The sequence below is a fragment of the Amphiura filiformis genome, chromosome 1, assembly GCF_039555335.1.
Source record: "Amphiura filiformis chromosome 1, Afil_fr2py, whole genome shotgun sequence".
NCBI lineage: Eukaryota > Metazoa > Echinodermata > Ophiuroidea > Amphilepidida > Amphiuridae > Amphiura > Amphiura filiformis.
This window is the reverse complement of record NC_092628.1, coordinates 101151014-101176012: the sequence shown is the minus strand read 5'-3', so window position 1 is coordinate 101176012 and position 24999 is coordinate 101151014. Positions and strand designations below refer to the sequence as shown.

General features: G+C 38.9%; 1 protein-coding gene across 1 annotated transcript; it reads left to right on the top strand.

Moving 5' to 3' along the window:
* The first annotated feature begins 1300 nt into the window (after positions 1 to 1300).
* LOC140160559 (charged multivesicular body protein 7-like) lies at positions 1301 to 23400 on the top strand. Its single transcript, XM_072183806.1, has 10 exons — positions 1301 to 1373; positions 7336 to 7610; positions 9113 to 9284; positions 11662 to 11856; positions 12561 to 12631; positions 12917 to 13028; positions 14270 to 14389; positions 19747 to 19851; positions 21102 to 21258; positions 22895 to 23400. The coding sequence occupies exons 1-10, from the start codon at positions 1371 to 1373 to the stop codon at positions 23014 to 23016; spliced, it is 1332 nt and encodes a 443-aa protein (XP_072039907.1). The 5' UTR covers positions 1301 to 1370; the 3' UTR covers positions 23017 to 23400.
* The last annotated feature ends 1599 nt before the right edge of the window (positions 23401 to 24999 follow it).

The following is a 24999-nucleotide window of genomic DNA, read 5'->3' as shown; positions in this document are numbered from 1 at the left end:
TTAGCTTCAATATGCCAATTTTTTTTCGCACTTCGCGCATTTGTAGGCCCTGGCCTACCATAAACTTCTTTTGTGGAGTTGGAGTACTTCCAAACAATTTTTCCAAACCCATCTGCCCCCCCCATGTCAAAAAGAAATCTATGCCACTGTTCCAGGTACATTTCAAGCAGATGTTCAGACCGTCCCCCCTGTCGCCCAGTGCGACGAGGGTATTGACGCGCTTACAAACCCAACTTCCCAGCATGAACGATGCCTGATCCTCATTTATTATGTTTGCCACCACTCCCCCATGAAAATGTTTAGTTACGCCCGGGGGGCACTTCAAGTATGAAATGGATATAGGTGTCATAGGGCTGGCACTTTCGCACTAAGGGGCATTCGGTGAGAGCAAAATGTAAAAAATATGGGGTCATTGGGTGAGAACATGACCTTTTTTTAAATGGAATCTTTGGGTGAGAGCCGAAACAGCGCTACAAAAACCTCGAAAATCGAATTTCTAGTTCTAAATGGCTTCAAATTTCATTGTTTTTTTCAAAATAAGTAACAAAATCAGTGGAAAATGAATGTTGCTGTTCAAATTGCATTGAACTTGTAAGGGTCTTTGGGTGACAGATCAAATGGAAAAATAGGGGGTCTTTGGGTGACAGAGCATGTGCTCGTAAAAAAATATGGGGTCTTTGGGCCACAACGATGCTGAAAAAGGAGGTCTTAACAACCCTACATACGCGTCACCTCCAAAGTTGGAGTGCCCCCTCCCCGGGTTACGCCTCTGCAAAAGGGGGTCAAGCGAGTTCAGTTTTGGCAGGTCGAAAGGGGGAGGAAGCGAGTTTTGGCACAGATAAGTTTTAGGCACCATTTCTATATAGGCCCTAAAAGGTGTCTACACAGTCTGTGGTAGTGTGGTTATACTAACGTTTGAAAGCATAGCATCATCAGAAGTATTCAGAACTGTGTGAGATCTAGTGGAAAATAGGCACATGTGATTGGTTTTTGTGAAAACCTCAAGTGTTCCCTTCACTATCCAATCAGAATTTTTTATATCGAACGAAAGCTTACACTACTTAGACTACTTAGAGATGTCTACATCTGTGTCTACTCAGAAAAGATGTGGTCTACACCTGTAATGTATGTTCGGCTATAGGCCTAGATGTCAGGTAGGCTCCCAGTCCTGAGTCCCTTCATCCCCATCCCACTCCACATCCAATAAACCCCGCAATAAACACATGCGGCCTGTGCGGCCTTTTGGTCGCCTAAATCGGAATCTTTTCACGACTGGGTAAAGAGATTAACAATGAGCTTATGAGCCCTGTGGATTGTTATTGTGAAGTAAGAGCTGAGATAATTAATTGAGTAAGAAGTTTCTCTTTACAATGGTAAGTGCGACAATGTAATAAGTGTGATATTAAAAGGCATTTTACATGTTTTAGCCGTGAAAGTAGCGTCAAGTTTAGTGAAAGTGCGATCGATGACACACATCGTTTTTAAGTAAGCTTATAAGCTCTTATACATTGTACTTCAGCATGTTCAGCCTCAGTGTTTTACAATGTCAATGACAATGTACCACCATGATACCTATCCACTAACCATTTAAAAATTCACAAGGACGCCTTGAAATCAATTGACCAATTGGTGCAGAGTAGTAATTCACTGAGTGCAGTGTGTGGTCATGCAGTTGACCAGTTGTAGTAAGAGGGCTGGCATTTTCTTCGAAAGGAGGGGGGGTCCCAAATATGTCGGTGACTGGAGTCAATTTTTTATGACCCCCTTATCGTGGGCTAAATTGTTTTACAACCCCTCCTATCTTGGGTATTATTCATTGGACATTGCCGGAACAAAGGCGCGCGCGGAGTGCACCAAAACTTATAAGCGAAGAAAGTGTGTGGATCACGCAAAAATTTTGCATTATTGTATTAAACTAAACTTATTGAAGATCGTACGCACTATTTTAATTGGTAAGTTAAAGAATGCATGCAAGCGGAGAGTGCATACATTTTGAGTCGCCAGCCCTATAACCCCCCTATTTTGGGTGGTAAAAATTATAACCCCGCTATTTTTGGCCTAAAAAATCCATGATCCCCCATTGATTTAATCTATGATCCGGTGGGACCCCGGTACCCCAGGTCAACATAAAAAGTGGTAACCATGTGTGTTCTAAATTTCGCGGAAAAGGGGTATTTTGTTGACTGAAATCGCGGACCGCGAAATCGCGAAAAAAGGGGGTATTCTGAGCATTGTCTCCGCCAAATTTTAAAAAAAAGGGTATTTCACAGGTTCGTTCGATCGATGTCTTCAGCCCGAGTCTTCAGCCTCCATCCTCTGGCATTTCATTGATTCCGCCCTCAATCGTCACAGCGAGAGCGTCAGAAGGCAGCTTTTTACTATTGGCACGGCGGTTTCCGATATAGTTGTCTAGTGGGTGTTGCAACGTATGCTCCCGCACGCTTTTGAAGAGAGCTGAATGAGCGACGCGAACATCGATGGTGTCAGATGTAACCGCTTTGGCTGCCGTATACACTTTTCCATGTGGTGAATTGAAAACATTGCGGAAACATTGGCAGTGATTGGAGCGAATTCTCGAATCGACCGAAAGTGATATTTTTCCTTGGTTTTTAATTCTGTTCAATTCTGATGCATGTAAGTTTTATTTTGTATCGTTGTTTCTCTTCCCCTGTTGCACTTGAAGTTTGGCGTGCGCCGGTTCGTTCGTGAAGTAAATAAATCAACAACAGACACAAAGTAATGTTCATACTTGCACATTTTGTACTTAATATATTAAAATATTTGGAGTCATTGAAAAGGGGTGTCTGGAAATCTTCTCATTGAAAACCTTGAAAAAGGGGGGAGTTTTACCTTGAAAAAGGGGGTAAAATCAATGAAAAATCAGTGAAAAGGGGGGTTTTGAAAAAAGGAAGAACACACATGGTTACCACTTTTTATGTTGACCTGGGGTACCGGGGGTGGGACCCCTTAAAATTCCCACTGGACCCCTTAATTTGACTTTTGGAGGGCTGAATGAGTCCAACAAAAATCACTCGGACCCCTTAAATTTTGAAGCCAGCGCTACCCCTGATGATCCCCCATTGATTTACTCCATCCATATAAATTAAGGGGATTGAAAAGCAATGTATTTCCATGTGCTTCAGTGTGCCATCAACATTTAGAACAGAACATTTAGAACAGAACAGCAGAAGGAGCGTACATCAAGTACACAGAGGCATAGTGTTATGAGATTGCAGAAACATGGAAAGGAAAGAGAGGGAGATACTAGTGAGGAGGAGATAGTATATTCAAGTGGCGGAGAAGATACAGCTGTGGCTAGCGATCTTTTTCGAAGCTAATCACGATTCTAAGAAAATAAGAGACGACGGGAAGCACATTGTACATGAGTTGATTGATGTTGCACCTTTAAGCACCCCCGTGTCGCCGCTTTGAAGCACAACACAGCACCTGATGATAAAATGCAAGATATGAATGGACTTGCTTGTTTGTATACAAATGCAGATAGTCTTCTCAACAAGAGAAGCGAACTGATGGCAGTAATCTCTTCTGCCAAGCCTGACATAGTTGCAGTCACTGAGATATACCCCAAAGTAGAGGTGAAGATTGATAAAGCAGAGCTAGAAATAGATGGGTATGATTGTTTCATCTCAGGACTTACAGGAAGAGGAGTATGCATTTACTTAAGCAAGAGTTTAAATGCAAAGCTAGTTGAAGATTTGACGATTTCAGATTTTGAGGAAAATGTGTGGTGTGAAGTTAGACTGCAAGGTGAAGATAGACTTCTTATTGGATGTGTGTACAGAAGCCCAAACTCTACTGACATAAATAATAAGAAATTATGGGATCTCATCAATGATGTATGTGGAAGGACATTTTCCCACCTACTTGTTGTTGGTGATTTCAACCACCCAGAAATTGATTGGGAGTCTTGGACTTCAAGTGCAGGAGACAACCATGAAAGCTCTCTGTTTCTAGATTGCCTGCAGGATAATTACCTCCACCAGATAACCAATTTTGACACTAGATACCGCATAGGACAAAGGAGCAGCCTATTGGATCTAGTTATTACCAATGACGACACACTGATAAGTAATTTAACCAGCGGCAGCCCACTTGGAAAGAGTGACCATGTCACCCTATTTTTCACGATGGATTGCTCTATTGAAGCTGACCAAACAGATAAAGAAAGATTTGTATATAACAAAGGTGCATATGATTCACTGAGAAAGGACCTAAGCAATATTGTCTGGGATGAAGAATTATGCAACCTTGATGTTAACGAATCGTGGATATTCTTTGAGAATAAACTTAAGAATGCAATGGATAATCACATTCCTAAGACCAAACCTAACAGATGTGAGAAAGAGCAGAAGAAGTTCAAGCCACTATGGATGTGCAAAGATACTATGCAGAAGGTTTAGAAAAAATACAATGCCTGGAAGCGCTATACCAGAACAAAGGACTACCAGCACTATGTGGATTACACTCATGCAAGAAATGAGGCGACCAAAGTATTAAGGAAAGCCAAGAGATTGTACGAAAGCAAGCTTGCAAAGGAAACCAAGGATAACCCCAAAGCATTTTGGAAATATGTGAGGTCAAAATGTAAAGTGAAGTCTGGTGTAAAAGACCTGAAAAAGGATGATGGTTCGTACGCTCATGCAGACAGTGAAAAGGCAGAGATATTGAACTCATTTTTTGCAAGTGTATTTTCTGATGAAGATTTAAATGACATGCCAGAACCTGATATCATGTTTAGCGAAGAGAAAATCCAGGATGTAGATTTTAAAGCCGAAGAAGTTTTGAAGCAGTTACAGAAACTTAAGCCGGCAAAATCGCCGGGGCCTGATGGCCTACACCCTAGAGTGTTGAAGGAAGTAAGCAATGAGATTGCCTATCCACTGAGTGTAATCTTCAGGAAGTCTATGGATGCAGGAGAAGTCCTAAAGCTTGGAAAGAAGCAGAGGTCACAGCTATTTTTAAGAAAGGTAGTGCAGCTGATGCAGGAAATTATAGACCAGTCAGTCTAACCTCAATCGTGTGCAAGATAATGGAATCAATGATAAGAAACCAGCTCATGGCATTCATGAAGGAGCATAATGTCATCAAAGACGAGCAACATGGGTTTAGGCAAGGCCGTTCGTGCGTAACTCAACTTCTAGAGATTATGGAGATTTGGACAAAACTACTAGAAGAAGGTGCTAACATTGATGTAGTGTATTTAGATTTCCGCAAGGCTTTTGACTCAGTTCCCCATCAGCGCCTTTTGAAGAAAGCCAAAGCACATGGGATAAACGGCAAGTTGATTCACTGGATTGAAAGTTTCCTGGTTGGACGAGACAACGAGTATCGGTAAATGGAGAGAAGTCAGCATGGGCCTCAGTGAAAAGCGGTATTCCACAAGGCAGTGTCCTTGGGCCAATACTTTTCATACTTTACATCAATGACCTGCCAAATGTGGTGAGCAGTTTAGTAATGATGTTTGCTGACGATACCAAGGTGTTCACATCGGTCAATAATGATGCTGATCGTCATAGACTGCAAGAAGATTTGGATCATCTTTGTGATTGGTCTGCTAGATGGCAGTTACAGTTTAATGTTAGTAAGTGTGGCATACTGCACTATGGGAAAGATGCTGAAAACTACACCTACACTATGAATGATGGCAGTGATAAGAGAGACCTGAAGATAATTGATGAGGAAAAAGATCTTGGAGTCCAGTTTGATAAGACACTGACCTTCGGTAAGCACATAGGAACAATAGCAAATAAGGCAACCAGAGTTGTTGGTGTGATTAAGAGAACTTTTGACCACATGGATGAGCATGTATTCAAGACACTATACAAGTCCATGGTTCGTCCGCATTTGGAGTATGCACGAATAGTGTATGGAGCCCTACTTGAAGAGAGATATTGATAAACTTGAGAAAGTACAGCGGAGGGCAACGAAAATTGTACCATCACTACGAGATATGCCATATGCTACAAGACTGATGCTTTTGGATCTACCGACACTGGCTTATAGAAGACTTCGGGGTGACCTCATCCAAGTATACAAGATTCTGCATGAACTACAAGATATTGAAGTTTCGAAGATGTTTGATATGACGAGAAATGTAGAAGGCCTGAGAGGTCATGATCTGAAGATTAATAAGCAGAGATGTTTTTCGAGGTTACGGCAAAACTGCTTCTCACAGAGAGTGTGTAATGTGTGGAACAAACTCCCAGCAGCTGTTGTTCATGCCCAATCCACCAACATCTTCAAGAATGGTATTGATGAGTTTCTCACCAAACATATTGACATGTTTAGCTTCTCCGGGTTTTCAGCACAGGACCAAATTACGTGGACATCCAGATAAATCCTGCTCTCACATCACATATCCCTCCTTCCATTGCATTCAGTACTATTGCATTAAGTTATGTGTGAATATGGATGGGCGTTATAAGGCTAAAAAGCCTTCCTTTTGCAGTGCCCAACTCTACAGGTATACAGGTAGGTATACAGCACAGGCCCAGCTGAACATGATTCAGCAAATACATCAAATCTAGCATTGGCCATAGCCGGTATCGCGGAGCAAAATACTACTCAATTTTAATCACAATTTTGGAAATGTGAAACAATTTTATGCCCTAGATACAGTGAAGTGTGCAAATGTAACAAAAATAGTGCAAGCTGATAATGCTATGCATGCATTATCGATCATGCTGTAAGTTGACAGTGCTGCCAGCTGAATAATAAAATATGACTGATGACTCTCACCTTTACGCTAAAAACTTACCTGATTGCTGTAACAAACATTAAACAATTTGAAGCATTTAAGCATTGACAGTTTAATTTACTTAAATTCTGCAATTTGCAATCCCGAGTTCCAAGCGGTAAAACTGACTCGAAACAGCAATAGCCATGTGTTTTTATTATTTTATATTTTTTCATTTCCAGAAGTAGATGATGATATTTAGTCATTAAAAGAGCAAAAACATTTTTAGGGAGGTCTGCGATACCCCTTCGCATATTCCCCGAACTAGCTCTCTTACATATATTCAATGGCGTGCGAAAGTGCTCAGCCGTCGGGCCAATGGCCAGTTCGAATATCAGGAAATTGACCTGTGTTATAAATAATCAATATTTGCATGACTAGGTTACCATGATATTTATGGGGTCTCCCCGTCAGTCTGAAACACCATCAGTCCGAACCACGTACCGCCAGTCCGAATTGTTAGGGTTAGGTTTAGGGCTAGGATATGAACCCTAACCTTAAAGATTCGGACTGACTGTGGTTCGGACTGACGGGTGTTTCGGACTGAGGGGGTGTACCCATATTTGTTGCAATTTCAGAGTTCATCTGCAGGAGCTTCCAGCATGGACACCCCTATGCCACAAGGCTGGGATGATGATGAACGTATGAGTTACCTCTTCTCAGCCTTCAGAGAAAGCCGCGATGTCAATCCCCACGATTGGGACAACAAGCAGTCATTTTGGAAGAGCGCCATCATGCAACGATGCAAACATGAGAAGAAGGGAGTGATAGACGGCGAGAGGGTAGCTGGGATGTTCAAGAGAAAAGGCAGGATACCTGTGGCGGTGAATAGAGTACTTGTTGAAATGGCAAGGTAGGTTGAATGACAGATGCACAGGGTTCCTGGTTCAAATCCCAGCAGCGGCAACTTATAAGTGTTACAGCACTAATTTGGATTAAAAAATATTATCCTGTTTGGCCAAATGAAACAGCTATATCCTAACTGGTTTTAAAAGTAAAATTTGAATATTTCACCAATTCTTTTAAGTAAGGGCTAAAACATGAGTATTTCATATGTTTTGATTGTAATCAAGCATAAAGGTTTGTACAAAGACTAATTTCCAAATATTAAAATTTGACTTTTTAGTTTTAACCTTAAAGAGATTAAGATTTAGATGTTTCATTTGGCAAAACAGGATAATATGTTTTTAATCCAAAAAAATTATTGCTATCATTTTCTTGAATTGGGAGTAGGTAAAGTTTGATTTGCATTGCAACCACTTAAAAGAAAGCAAAGCGTGAAGTACAAAAATATCTTCTTATACAGTACTCAGCTTTCACAATGGAGCTACCCAGGCCAGAATGTGTGTAGAGTGATAATTAGTTTAGAATTTGATACACACATGTATTTATTATGAGACTTTAAACAATTGTTTTGTGTCTGTTTCGTAAGAGGATTAGCCCTAACGTCCCAGTTGCTTTTTGGCGAGGGGGAAGGAAAGAAGCAAGGAAGAAAGAGAGAAGAAGAGAAAATTTGTTTCTCGGGTGCGGTTTTAAACCCCAACCCCTCGGGTGCCACCCCCGTGGATGAGCCTACCTTGCCACGGGATGTAGCTTGATCGGCCAAGCTTTTCGTCACCATATGACAGTTCGCATGATGACGCAATCACATCACATGGGATATCTGTGCGGCAATGCTTTGTGAATTGCGGTTTTTTGATGTTTGGATCAGTTTAAGGTTACTGTAGTGTAAGTAGTAGCAACCATGTATTTTTCCTTTCTGTAGGTGTGGTGAGATAGTAAGACAGGCTGATTTTGAGTCAAGTGTATTTTTCGTTTCTGTAGGTGTGGTGAGATAGTAAGACAGATTGATTTTGAGTCAAGTGTATTTTTTGTTTCTGTAGGTGTGGTGAGATAGTAAGACAGACTGATTTTGAGTCAAGTGTATTTTTCCTTTCTGTAGGTGTGGTGAGATAGTAAGACAGACTGATTTTGAGTCAAGTGTATTTTTTGTTTCTGTAGGTGTGGTGAGATAGTAAGACAGACTGATTTTGAGTCAAGTGTATTTTTTGTTTCTGTAGGTGTGGTGAGATAGTAAGACAGACTGATTTTGAGTCAAGTGTATTTTTCCTTTCTGTAGGTGTGGTGAGATAGTAAGACAGACTGATTTTGAGTCAAGTGTATTTTTCCTTTCTGTAGGTGTGGTGAGATAGTAAGACAGACTGATTTTGAGTCAAGTGTATTTTTCGTTTCTGTAGGTGTGGTGAGATAGTAAGACAGACTGATTTTGAGTCAAGTGTATTTTTCGTTTCTGTAGGTGTGGTGAGATAGTAAGACAGACTGATTTTGAGTCAAGTGTATTTTTCCTTTCTGTAGGTGTGGTGAGATAGTAAGACAGACTGATTTTGAGTCCAGTGTAACAGCTGGCTGGATATCATGGGGAGTTAATCAAGTTGTGTACAAACCTTTAGGTTGGGCTTATGGTGCAATATTTAAGAGGAATGTGCAATCGTTACAAGGACCATTCATTGTATTGGAGGTATTGAAGGTGAGTAGGTTTAGATACTTTCTGAGTTTTGTATTACCGCCGGGATTACTGCAGGCTGGAAATCACGGGGTGTTAATCAAGTTGTGTACAAACCTTTAGGTTGGGCTTATTCATTGTATTGGAGGTATTGAAGGTAAGTTGAAGGTAAAGATGAGTTGACTTCTGACGTCAATGCCTGGCAGTATGGGCGTGCATCATATTTTGTTCAAGGCTCGTGTTTTAAAAACTCCCGCCACATCACAATAAGGCTATTGAACAGTGTAGGGGTTGCATGAATGCATGGGGTTCACTCAAGCATATCGATATACCAGTCCCTTGCCTTTGTTGATAAGCATTGAGGTCAACTCATCTATAGGTTTGGATACTTGATGAGTTTTGCATTGACGACCGGGGTTACTGCAGGCTGGAAATCATGGAAACAAATCATGTAGTGTACACAAATAGTTAGGTAAAGGCTTATGACAAAATATTTAAGAGAAATACACAATCATTACAAGGACCTTTCAGTTGACAGTGAGGTGATATTTCTTTAGGTTTAGGCAGTATGCAGACTCCGAGTATTAGACGTATAATATTTGATGTAACATATCTACATTATTTAATCTAGTCCCATTCTATTTCCAGTAATGTTTAAGTTCTAACGAATGTTTGATGACTTAAAATCGATAATATGTTACGTATAATATCTGGTAGAAATATATTATCGATTTTACGTCATCAAACATTCCACAGTGTCAACAGCCAGTGTTATAAATATAAACTTAATACTCCGTTGGTGAACGACGGGCGATTGGTATTTCACCGAACGCAAGAAAAGGAGGCCTGCCGTATCTGATTGGCTAGAAATCGATCGCTTTGTCACTCAGAGGTGTAGTACAAACTCAAAATGGAGACATGTATTCAATTCGATTGAAATCCATATTCTATTATTGACGCAGATAAAGAAAGTCGATAAATGTACATTGTATTGTAGATACAGCAGCTGGATTTTACACGGGTTCGTTTGTATAATTCATTTCTCAAATAGTTGAATATATCTCAACTTTTACTTTGGATTTCAAAATCTTTACTTATAAAATGCAGTTAAAGATATCCACGGCAATCAGCAAGGCCCCGCTAATTAGTGTATTGCTTTTCGAGTTAGTGTACTGGAAACAAAGCCTGCGTTTTACCTGAAAACAAATCGAATTTTCTATAATAGTAACACCATATGTGGGGGTGATCATGCGCAAATCGTAGAATAGAAACTAAGCGGCAGGCTCTATGGCAGGGCTATCGTATCTCATATCATGTAAGGCACCAGAAACAAATATGTTCGATCTTTGGATCGACCGTCGATGTAGCTTCGATGCTTGTTATTAAAATAATAATAAAAAAATAAATGGTGGTATTTATACAGCGCCTTTCACATGTGAACATGTACCAAAGCGCTTTACATTTATTCCGCCGTCGTTAGAATATGTCAGCTGCCATACAATGCCCAAGGCATGCTCATACCTTTGGACGGCGCTCAATGGACAGTATTCATAACAGCTCCCCATTTCACACCTGGGTGGAGAGGAGTAATCGAGATAAAGTGCCTTACTCAAGGGCACAACACGATGGCGTCGCCGGGGCTCGAACCCGCAACCTTCCGATTATGAGTCCTAGCCCGTTCCGCTCGGCCACCGTGCTCCCTACAATGAACTATCACCTAATTAATCAGAATTAACGCTAAATTTATATTGGCCAATGTCACTATGGGTCAAAATTACTATTTTATCACAATTAACAATAGTAAATTAATTGATTTCATAAATAATGAGGATCGACCAAGCATCGATGGTCGATCGAAAGATCGAACTAATTTGTTTCTATTGCCTAAATGGTATGCTTAGCCTGAGTCGCCCGGCCTATCTCGAACAAAATCGCCATGCGTAGCTTTTGAAAAACGAGAGGATTCAAGTAAACAGGTAGAAAAAAACCCTTTTTTGAAGACATACTGCCCAGATTCAAAGATGGTTTTCTGCATGTAAAAGCCCGAAGTTGATTGCCTAGATAGTTGAGCTAATTTGACCCACTAAGATGTAGAGTTGAGGTCATAATGATCAGGAAAACTTTACAGCAAAATCAAATTAAGTTAGCTTAGAATCCATAGTCTGTATTCGGATATTCCATACACCTCTTATGGAAGACATGACATTAATCTTCCATACAGGGAGTATGAATTTCAAATAGGGTTACCTGAAGGATGACTCCATTTGAAATTAAGATTATGTCTTCCATAAGTGGTGTATGGATTTCAACTGGAATAGCCTTCTTTACCATGAGTAACTATGTGATCATTCACAAGCACTGACAGTATTTCATTTTTATTTTTCACTCATAATTTTACCAGGAAATAGCAGATGCCACATTAGAATGCCACCATCAATCCGTCAACTCTGATGCATTAGATCGTTTAGTGGATTACACAACGTTGAGGGAATCTTGCCGATCAACTTGTGTAGATGATAACACCTTCAGACTTGCCTTACTCTATCTTAGGAAAACTAAGAAAATTGTAGTCACAGATGCACCACCTGAAAAACAGGTTTGTATTAGGTAGAGCAGTGACAACATCAAAAATGAACAATATTACCTCTTTCTTTCTAGTATCCTGATTTTGCACATATTAGAATGATATGAAAATGGGTGGGTACAAACATGACTTTCTTGTCGGGTTGGGTGCCTCATGTCATTGGTCTGATACAGTTACATTTTCTATAGGATGGCATGGTCAGAGTTATTTTCATTAGATACTGCAAGAATTCTGGCTTGAGAAGTTTTATAACTGCTCAAATATTTGAATTCTCACCCCTTTGTAAACTAGCGTATAAACCTAAATCAGTGTAGATTCTCACAAATTAGACAGTAGGATCTTTTGATTTGTGCCGAATTTGTGACCCTGCTTGGAGAAATTGTCTTTGAGGCAGATGCATTTCTTGAAAATGTTCTGGAGAGTGAAAAAAATGTTTCTTCAGCAAAGTTTTGAATAACTATGTGTCTCGCATTGTCTTACGCCCTGCTAGGGTGAAGCATAAAGGCCACCTCCTTCATTATTTATTAACTACATTATTTACAATTACATATAATAGATCTCTCTCCTCTCTCAGTCCATTTTTCTCACACTTGCTCTTTGTCTATCTTTCTGTCTCTTTCTCTACATGTATATCTCTCCCCTCATTGTGAACCAAAAGGACTTCATATTGGTAATTGATTTGAACATATATCTACCTTATTTGATTTCTTCCTTAGGTTATCAAATTTATTGGAAAGAACCAGACTAGAGTATCACAGATAACTGAAACTGAAATAGGAATATTAAGGTAAGACAAGAGACTAAGTAAATAACTTACGGACTTATATAATATAGTGCCATTACGTAAGGTCATCGCACTTTACTTAGGGGACTTATAAAGTGGCATTACGTAAGGTCATCACACTTTATAGAAGGAAACACCTGCCAAGCAATGGATACCAAGTTATTAAATTTAGAGAAGCACAAAATTTTACACCAATATTGACGCTGACCAAATTACTATTGCACAGGTATTGAAAAACATCAAAATACAAATTTCAAACAATTTCAATCAACTTTGTTTTCTTTTTAGGTTAAAAAAGACTAGGGTCTCTTTGAAGCAGCAAATAGAGCAACTTATATGTGACACAAATAGACTACAAGAAGAGACTAGGCAATGTCTACGCAAGGGTTTGAAATCTTCGGTAAGTGTCAAGATCACATCATAACACCAATAGACCTTTTCAGGAGGTGTCGGCAGTTATTAGTGAAGATGAAATATGATTCAACAACTCTTCCTATACCTTTGTACAGGTACCAAGCGTTGTTAATAGGCGATGAATCCACAGTCCAGTAGCGTATATGCGAACACAAGGATACGCATACACGTTACGTGTAAAATTTGTCATGCCTGGAACCCGCAAACAAACAACAATCTCTTATGTTCGAGGTAGCTAAGCATTACCGCTTTATTGCTGATATCAAGAGAGAATCACTGATCTTCTTGTATAACAAAAAAGTTGAGTGGCAATGACAAACGGACATTCCGAATGAAAGAATCATGTGAATTAGATGATCTTAACCTTTTTTTTGTTGTTAAAAGGGATTCAATCACGTTTCACTGTTATTCATCACCGATTAACAACTCGCGTCTGGCACGTCTGCGTTGTTCTGCCCTCGCAAAGTAAACCACACAGACGACACGGACGCATTGTTAATCGGTGATGAATAACAATAAAACATGATTGAATCCCTAATCATATCCATACTTTTATTATCGTATGAGTGAGACCGTCAATTTTGAAACCATGATTAGATATGAATAAAATAATAAATAAACCTATGTACGTTAAAGTTTGTTTGGCTTATAACACTGTGTATTCTAGTTGATATAGAATGGTGTGCATGCAGTTGGGTGCAAACCTTACGCAACACCGTAATGCATGACTGGTACACGCTTATGTGAATTTACGCGAGCATCAATTGGCACTTTTTGGTACTGACACGCGCAATAACAAAAATAAATAATTTTTGCCTATTATAAGCCGAACAAACTTTAGCAGTCGCTGCTGGCCATTTACACTGGAGAATTATTTGCAATATGATAGTGTTGTACTCTGCAATACATACAGCTTACCGCATTGTGAAGAAATTTCGACACAAATTGACATAAGTTTGAGAAACCCTTATATCCGGCCGCATATTGAAACCATTGTAAATCAGAACTATGTAATACAACGTATCCAGAGATCCAGATATGTGGCAGCTGAGGTATGATGCCATGGGCTGACATGCTCACTGGGCTGTTTTGGAAGGGAACTAAGTCTGTTCTTAATAAATGTTAATCCAGTATGGTATTAGATTTTGGTATAAGCTCGGTTGTAGGACTGTAGAACTGTCATTTATGTGTGAATGACTCTGTCTTATTTTGCTGTTTTTAATGAAGGCTAAATCAACACTACGAAGAAAGAAGCTTGCAGAGAAGTCTATAGAAAGAAAAGAAGCCACCTTAGATACATTACAAGAGATGATGGATAGGATACAGAATGCAGAGACAGACCAAATGGTAAGATTGACTCTAGCTCACAGCTATGGCCAGGTTGCCATTATGTGAAGTCCATAGAAAGAAAAGAAGCCACGTTAGATACATTACAAGAGATGATGGATAGGATACAGAATGCAGAGACAGACCAAATGGTAAGATTGACTCTAGCTCACAGCTATGGCCAGGTTGCCATTATGTGAAGTCTATAGAAAGAAAAGAAGCCACCTTAGATACATTACAAGAGATGATGGATAGGATACAGAATGCAGAGACAGACCAAATGGTAAGATTGACTCTAGCTCACAGCTATGGCCAGGTTGCCATTATGTGAAGTCCATAGAAAGAAAAGAAGCCACGTTAGATACATTACAAGAGATGATGGATAGGATACAGAATGCAGAGACAGATCAAATGGTAAGATTGCTTCTAACTCACAGCTATGGCCAGGTTACCATGGTGTGAAGTCCATAGAAAGAAAAGAAGCCACCTTAGATACATTACAAGAGATGATGGATAGGATACAGAATGCAGAGACAGACCAAATGATAAGATTGCCTCTAGCTCACAGCTATGGCCAGGTTGCCATGGTGTGAAGTCTATAGAAAGAAAAGAAGCCACCTTAGATACATTACAAGAGATGATGGATAGGATACAGAATGCAGAGACAGATCAAATGGTAAGATTGACTCGAGATCACAGCTATGTCCAGGTTGCCATGGTGTGAAGTCCATAGAAAGAAAAGAAGCCACATTAGATACATTACAAGAGATGATGGATAGGATACAGAATGCGGAGACAGACCAAATGGTAAGATTGCCTCTAGCTCACAGCTATGGCCAGGTTGCCATGGTGTGAAGTCTATAGAAAGAAAAGAAGCCACATTAGATACATTACAAGAGATGATGGATATGATACAGAATGCGGAGACAGATCAAATGGTAAGATTGCCTCTAGCTCACAGCTATGGCCAGGTTGCCATGGCGTGAAGTCTATAGAAAGAAAAGAAGCCACCTTAGATACATTACAAGAGATGATGGATAGGATACAGAATGCAGAGACAGACCAAATGGTAAGATTGCCTCTAGCTCACAGCTATGGCCAGGTTGCCATGGTGTGAAGTCTATAGAAAGAAAAGAAGCCACCTTAGATACATTACAAGAGATGATGGATAGGATACAGAATGCGGAGACAGATCAAATGGTAAGATTGACTCGAGATCACAGCTATGTCCAGGTTGCCATGGTGTGAAGTCCATAGAAAGAAAAGAAGCCACATTAGATACATTACAAGAGATGATGGATAGGATACAGAATGCGGAGACAGATCAAATGGTAAGATTGCCTCTAGATCACAGCTATGGCCAGGTTGCCATGGCGTGAAGTCTATAGAAAGAAAAGAAGTCACCTTAGATACATTACAAGAGATGATGGATAGGATACAGAATGCAGAGACAGATCAAATGGTAAGATTGCCTCTAGCTCACAGCTATGGCCAGGTGGCCATGGTGTGAAGTCTATAGAAAGAAAAGAAGTCACCTTAGATACATTACAAGAGATGATGGATAGGATACAGAATGCAGAGACAGACCAAATGGTAAGATTGACTCGAGATCACAGCTATGTCCAGGTTGCCATGGTGTGAAGTCCATAGAAAGAAAAGAAGCCACATTAGATACATTACAAGAGATGATGGATAGGATACAGAATGCGGAGACAGATCAAATGGTAAGATTGCCTCTAGATCACAGCTATGGCCAGGTTGCCATGGCGTGAAGTCTATAGAAAGAAAAGAAGTCACCTTAGATACATTACAAGAGATGATGGATAGGATACAGAATGCAGAGACAGATCAAATGGTAAGATTGCCTCTAGCTCACAGCTATGGCCAGGTGGCCATGGTGTGAAGTCTATAGAAAGAAAAGAAGTCACCTTAGATACATTACAAGAGATGATGGATAGGATACAGAATGCAGAGACAGATCAAATGGTAAGATTGCCTCTAGCTCACAGCTATGGCCAGGTTGCCATGGTGTGAAGTCAATAGATAGAAAAGAAGCCACCTTAGATACAGGGTGAGTCAAAAAAAGTGCAATAGAGAAAAGAATCAATTTTTATTAAAGAACGAGTTGAACCTTTTAGGTTTGAAAACATTTTATATATGATATATTCCTCAGCAACCTTGTGTGAAGAAATAAAGGAATTGGCATTTACCGTTTTGTTTTTATGACACATTTTATAGCGATACCCAATTTTAATGTTTGTCCAAGAGACATCTAAAATTTGAATGTCAGCGCACTCTGTGTAAGGTACATTTGGAACAACTGCCATTTTCTTAACCTCATTAGCATTGAAATTAAATGGAGCACCCATTAAGGAAAAGAAACATTATTTGTTGTAATTTTCATTTTACCTTTACTTTAAAGATGTTTATTCTCAATCAAAAACATAAAAATTTGTAGGCGGGTTTTTTCAAATGTCAAAATAAAATGTGCACAAATTGAAGTGGAGTGAATTACAAAATATCCAGTAAGTTGGACATATTGGGATTAAAATACTGGAGTTGAAGTCGAGTGAGGTATGAAGGACTTAAAGTAATGTTAGAAAGTTTGTTTGAACAGAAAAAAAGAAATTAAAATAACGCAAAAATCAACCTTTTTTAAGTTGATCTCAGTTTCAGAGCTAATGCCTTTACCGTGCATTGTGTGCTCTCATTCAAAATACATGTTATCGCGTGGACAAATAACGAAATTGGGTATCGCAGCAAAAGGACTTATAAAAATTAAACGGTAGTCGCGATTCACTTCATATTTTCACAGAAGGTGACTTTTGAGTGTGGTATTTATAAAATTTTTCAATAATGGGAAAGTTTGACTTGCTTCTTGCATAAATATTGATTCTTTGCTTTATTGCACTTTTTTTTGACTCAACCTGTACTTAACAAGGTGAGGGCACGGTGGCTCAGTGGTTACGGCCTTGGACTCATAATCTGAGAGCTTGCTTTACGTGCGTGGGTTCGAGTCCCCCTCACGCCACCGTGTTGCGCCCTTGGGCAAGGCGCTTTATCTCGCTTGCTTCACCCCACCCAGGTGGAATGGGAAGCTGTTAGGGGTAGTCACAGTCGTTGTACTGATGAACCCTGCGCCATTTGTACACGTGGTTCTGACATATTCTAATAACGGCGGAATAAATGTAAAGCGCTTTGAGGCTGTTTACGGCATAAAGCGCTATATAAATATCTACATTTATTTATTTATTTATTTACAAGAGATGATGAATAGGATACAGAATGCGGAGACAGATCAAATGGTAAGATTGCCTCTAACTCACAGCTATGGCCAGGTTGCCATGGTGTGAAGTCTATAGAAAGAAAAGAAGCCACCTTAGATACATTACAAGAGATGATGGATAGGATACAGAATGCAGAGACAGACCAGATGGTAAGATTGCCTCTAGATCACAGCTATGGCCAGGTTGCCATGGTGTGAAGTCTATAGAAAGAAAAGAAGCTACCTTAGATACATTACAAGAGATGATGGATAGGATACAGAATGCAGAGACAGATCAAATGGTAAGATTGCCTCTAACTCACAGCTATGGCCAGGTTGCCATGGTGTGAAGTCCATAGAAAGAAAAAGAAGCCACATTAGATACATTACAAGAGATGATGGATAGGATACAGAATGCAGAGACAGATCAGATGGTAAGATTGCCTCTAACTCACAGCTATGGCCAGGTTGCCATGGTGTGAAGTCTATAGAAAGAAAAGAAGCCACCTTAGATACATTACAAGAGATGATGGATAGGATACAGAATGCAGAGAGACCAAATGGTAAGATTGACTCTAGATCACAGCTATGGCCAGGTTGCCATGGCGTGAAGTCTATAGAAAGAAAAGAAGCCACATTAGATACATTACAAGAGATGATGGATAGGATACAGAATGCAGAGACAGATCAAATGGTAAGATTGACTCTAGCTGACAGCTATGGCCAGGTGGCCATGGTGTGAAGTCCATAGAAAGAAAAGAAGCCACATTAGATACATTACAAGAGATGATGGATAGGATACAGAATGCAGAGACAGATCAGATGGTAAGATTGCCTCTAACTCACAGCTATGGCCAGGTTGCCATGGTGTGAAGTCTATAGAAAGAAAAGAAGCTACCTTAGATACATTACAAGAGATGATGGATAGGATACAGAATGCAGAGACAGATCAAATGGTAAGATTGCCTCTAACTCACAGCTATGGCCAGGTTGCCATGGTGTGAAGTCCATAGAAAGAAAAGAAGCCACATTAGATACATTACAAGAGATGATGGATAGGATACAGAATGCAGAGACAGATCAGATGGTAAGATTGCCTCTAACTCACAGCTATGGCCAGGTTGCCATGGTGTGAAGTCTATAGAAAGAAAAGAAGCCACCTTAGATACATTACAAGAGATGATGGATAGGATACAGAATGCAGAGAGACCAAATGGTAAGATTGACTCTAGATCACAGCTATGGCCAGGTTGCCATGGCGTGAAGTCTATAGAAAGAAAAGAAGCCACATTAGATACATTACAAGAGATGATGGATAGGATACAGAATGCAGAGACAGATCAAATGGTAAGATTGACTCTAGCTGACAGCTATGGCCAGGTTGCCATGGTGTGAAGTCTATAGAAAGAAAAGCCACGTTAGATACATTACAAGAGATGATGGATAGGATACAGAATGCGGAGACAGACCAGATGGTAAGATTGCTTCTAGCTCACAGCTATGGCCAGGTTGCCATGGTGCTGGATGGAGCTACCTTATCTAAAATGATGTACCCTTAGGTGTTCTTAAAAATTCACTTGTTTGATATAGGTTTCACAAAATAAGCAACCAGAGCAATTTCCCAAAACCCCAAAATTGCAGAAACAAGTTCTGAATGCAAAAATAAAATGTGTATACAATACTTGGTTAGCAGATTCTGTTGTCACAACTTGCAAGTATTAACGCCTTCAGAGTCAAAGCTGTAGATTTCACCCCAAGAGATCAGACTCAAAGGGTCTGGATCCCGCCATGTTTGCATGTCTCTGATGGAGGGTATAATAGCGTACCTTTGTATGATGACTTGCAAACTGCAATTTATGATGTATGTTTGTTTGTATTCTGCATGTGATGCTGACACCAGGAATGCTGATAACATTCACTAAACGCTATCTACCATGATGTTACACAGAGCTATGCTGAGTCAAATCTAATCACTTTGATTTCACCAGAAAAAGAGAGCCAATTATGTAAACACCACTCTAACCATTGCTGTGGCTCAACATGGGTTCTACAGAATCTGTCACCATGTACTGTATCAAGATTAATAACATCTCTTTGTATTTTACCTTTTCAGACAATGGAAGCCTATAAATCTGGTGCTGCAGCCTTGAAGAAAACTCTAGCTGATACTGGGCTGACTGCAGAGTCTGTGGATGAGACTATGAGTGAAGTACAAGAGGTATGTCAGATGACTACTACAGACCATGTATCACCAGTCAAAATCCCCGTGCATTGTATGCTGTGAATTCTCGCATATTCATGAGGGCCGATTGTTCCATCGTGCCGCGTCTAACAATCACGCCAGTAGAGTGTTGCTTGCCTTCACAATTACAGGAACATGTCGGCAAACCTTATTTCAAGATGAAGACCTTTAAAAGATGCATACAATAAAATAGGTTAAAGCAACTAGGGGTGTAAATTAATGATTATTTGTCTATTCATTTAGACGAACCACAATCCGGCCAGTTAACCGTGTAAACCATCACCTTGTTTCTCAGAAATATATTTTTACTAACACCAGGGCAAATTGGATCAGATCCTCATACGCAAAAAATATGGTGTCTCTCAAAACTTTAATTTGCTGAAGGTTAGGCATCCCTTTAATTTAGTGTTTTCACTGTTGGGTTTGTCCAGGCTTTCTAGCCTATTGTTATAAATAAATAAAACTTACCTTTACAGCTATGTCAATATGGGCTATTCCAGTTGAAATCTAGACACCTACTATGAAAAACATGATCTTAATCTCCCACACAGGGAGTGTGAATGGGTTACTTGAATGTGTGACTCCATTTAAAATCTACACCCCTGTGTGGGAGATTAAAGTCTTGTCTAATGTTGGCCGATCCAGCCCAAGATCAGCAGTGCCGATCTCCTCCGATTTCAAGATTCACAGATTGGTCCAACTCCAATCCGATCAGGATTCAGATATAATTATGATATTTTCAGATCAGGGCTACACCATCCCCAGTTTTTGGACCTTATCTCAACAAGTTGACTATTTGAAAATAAATTTTGAAAGTGTATGTTCAGGACAAAATAATGTTTAAATGTCAGATTTAATAGCAAACACTCTTGATATTAAGAATCTAGTATAGTGTGCATTGCCAAGAGTATATATTAATATAATAATCGAGGGGTTAGTGACACAAAGACGTAACTCCATTTTTAGCGAAAAATGAGATTTTGATATATAACAAAATTTTCATAAACATGAGCACTTTCCAATAAACACATAGAAGTAACTCCATTTAGTACCCCATTGAAATCAATGGCCAGTGAAACATAGACTTAACTGCATAAGTCAATGTGGACCATTATCTTTAAACTCATTTTTCTCAAAATGGCCAAAATGGAGTTACGTCTTTGTGTCACTGACCCCTCAATATTAGCATTTTGATTGACACCCTACAATTTGTTGTTGCTCACAAGGTGATGGAGATGTGCAGTGAAATAGATGACACAATATCGCAGGGTAACCGAGACATAGATGAGACAGTGTCATTAGATAGTGGTATCGACACAGATGCATTGGAGGCAGAATTAGCTGATCTCTTATCTAATGATGAATCTACTGAACATATACCAGGTAAGGATATGACTAATAGTTGACTATTGTAGTCATTTTGGTTCACCTCAAGTTTGGTAGTGACGTCAATGCTCTCTCGCGTTGCGCCACAAGCGTGCTCACAAGCCGCTCCTGTACGCGTGCGTGTACACTCAGGGCGTTTAACTTTACACGTACGATTAGATACTGCGGCGAGGGAAATACGCACATACGTCACTACCGAACTTGAGATGAACCAAATTATAGTTACGACTATCAGCTGTAGTCACAACATAGTCACCTAGTTGATAGTTGACTATCTATTGCGTCCTTAAATTTACATAAGGGAAATTTTAATAGCAAATGCGGATATATTTACACTTTACACTTCAAATGTCGTCATTTAATGTCACACTGATCTGCGCCGATGCATACATCGTTTAGCGAACACCGTTCCTGCGCATTGCAATTCGGCGTGACGTCAAATGACGACATCTCAGGTGTACTCGCAAAGGCTTATGGGATTTACAGGGAGTGTAGATTTTAAATGGCGTCACCCATTCAGGTAACCCCATTCGAAATGCACACTCCCTGTGTGGAAAAATAGTAATAATGTGATACTTGCACCATCCATTCTTATATGTGACCCATCACATCAAAACCAACCACTTTAATTTGATTCAGAAATGAAAATGGAGATTTAAACACTAGGATAAACTGCTGTTTTTTAGCTTATAAGATGACACCTTTACTTGTTGAAATCAGATACAGTAAAAATGTTTTATGAGGCAAAACAAGCTCAAATTTCTTTTTATTTTCTTTATATTTTCTCATTTTCTTTCCTCACTTATCTACCAAAGAAGGCAGCTGCAAAGTGGTCAGTTTTGATGTGATGGGTCACATATGTGTACTTGTGCATTTTTGAGTACCAAAGTAAATTTTTTAATTCTTCTGTGGTATGGGTATTCATTAGTGATTGGCAATCATGTAGAAGAGGGGAGGTTTCCTCCTCTTCTATTTGCCATCTTGTTGTCATGACTGATGGTCATCCAATCAGTGTGATTGTTTATCACTTGCTGTGTTCACGGTTGTATATGCTCGACACGCAGCACACACCACGGAAGAATTAAACAATTTACTTTAGTCATTATAGTCATCTTAGTCATGACTATTTGGTGTTGACTACTCATAAAGTTAAAGTCAAGCAACCCTATTTTGTACTCTGATATAATATCAAGCAGCAAATGATCAGCAAACCTCAAGAACTATTATATGCCCATTGCATGCATATGCATTTACGCAAGATGTCAAAAAGCATCTTTGAAAAACATGCAGTAATATATTCATAGTTGACATTGGCATATCATGTTCATCTTATTAACGGATAATGCTGGACGGACTTTGCCAGTTGCCAGTTTTGATGCATTGCCTATTTATTTATTTATTTATTTATTTATTTATTTATTTATTTATTTATTTATTTATTTATTTATTTATTTATTTAGTCTATGGTACCCAATTTGATGTCAGGCCATGTGTGAGTGTCTAGAAAGGAGGATTGGTTATCATGATGCCTTTTAAATTTTCATCAGCATGAATTTTGTTTTTACAAAAGCTATTTTTGTGTCAATATTCTTTGTAGCAATCTCTGTTTTTATCACCATCTCTTACCACATAGGTACCAATGATGTCACTGCCAGACCATCTCTGCTACGAGACTTGCCAGAAGTGCCAGACTCGGAGCCAATAGGATCACCGGACGTAACCATGGAAAACACACCTACGCTGCTAGCAAGTTGACGTAAAAAGCATTCCATAACCTTTATTTTTGATGATTTGTTTTACAACTCTCAAAGTGATTGTCTTTGTAGATAAGAAATTATGTATAGCAATATATAGGTGACCTGTATTTAATGGGATATACTGTCATTTACCAGCAAAATAGATTTCATTTTTGAATTCTTTAAATGAAAGCTGAACTCTAGCAGCTTGTCACAGCAAAAGTTTTGCAATTTAAGTTCAAGGAGAAATTGAACAATATCCACAAAAAGAATAAATATTGGCCATGTATGATGGTAGCCCTATCAAAAAAGTGAACCATTTATCACTTTTTTAGTTTTGCCATTTTTGCTGGCAAAAACTGTTTTTGCCAAGTGGTTAAACCGCTTAAAACCACGGTTTTTTCCACCTCGACAAAAACCTCACGAACCCTGCCTATGCTACTACACACAACAAAATCTGTTTATTTGAGAGTGCTCTGTTACGTAAAGAATATACGAAGAAAAGAGTTTCAAGGCTAATCAGTGTTCTAAATCAGTAAGTAAAATAAACCTCTAGTATTTTACCTGTAATTTTCAGTAAACTACTGTAATTTACCGTAAAATTCAGTAAAATAAAGGACACCAAAGGAAAAGATATTTTTGAGATGTCAGGACACCAAAGGAAAAGATATTTTTGAGATGTCTTAAAACATGATGTATGGTTAGAAAATTGAAAGGTTTCCTTCAGAAAATTCTGTTTTACTTGGAATACATATTATACTAAATAAAATTGATTGCGAATAGTTCTCAAAAACACAATGCATAGTTAGGAAATCAAAAGGTTTCCTTCAGACTGACAATGTTGTTTTACATAATATACTGAATGAGATAAATTGCTACTAGTATTCAGAATATCTTAAAATATAGTACCTTTTGTTTTGATGCAATATGAGAGACTAAATGATTCAAAAAGAGAAAGGTCTCAAAAACATGATGCATGGTTAGAAAAGGTTTCCTTCAAGGAAAAGGTCTTTAAATATACTATTTTTATTCATCACAGGTTGGAATGGTTCAAAAGGTCTCAAAAGAGAAAGGTCTCAAAAACATGATGCATGGTTAGAAAAGGTTTCCTTCAAGGAAAAGGTCTTTAAATATAATATTTTTATTCATCACAGATTGGAATGGTTCAAAAAGGTCTCAAAAGAGAAAGGTCTCAAAAACATGATGCATGGTTAGAAAATCAAAAGGTTTCCTTCAAGGAAAAGGTCTTTAAATATAATATTTTTATTCATCACAGGTTGGAATACATTCCAAATGAACTTGTTCAAAGAAAATTTGGTCATTTTTTGCATCCATTGGAAATTCCCATTGCTTGACCATCTAAAGGATATTGGTAGGGGAGACCATTATTCTCCTTGATCTAGATAAAACTTAAATTATCAATTTTTGTGTTAGTTGAATTGTTATTGGCCTTGCAAGGCCGGTTTGTCTCCTTATTCTGCAACGCCACAGATGTTTGAATTTCACTGAGTGCACAAATACTTGAACAAATCTGTATTGTTTTACCAATATTGAAATTACACTCAAATAAAGGGAGTAATGGTGTCACAAAATGAAATTACAAGTGTGTGTGTGTTTATGTTTATCTTTGTCTGCTAAGAGATTTACTAAGTGTGCAGAGCAGACACTGGAAGCCTCTTGTAAAAGGCCAAATGAAACCATGCACAGATGTTGATTGAGAATAACAGGTTGTTTCCTTTGCAGTGGTACTGAGAAGATGCGGTAACCTGGCGAGAGAATTCCCCTTTTTCTATGAGCGGTATTAGAAAAAGTTTCTCAGCAAACACGTCAAACAATCATACAAATCACCTCCAGTTTGTTATTTTATATTTATTCAGCAATGATGTTGATTTTATAATAAAATCATATGAAGAATCACCAAATACGCTCAAAAGACCGGAGTGAAATTTGACTTCACCCGCTTCCTGGCGAATCCCAAATTCAACTGAAATAATATTGTTTT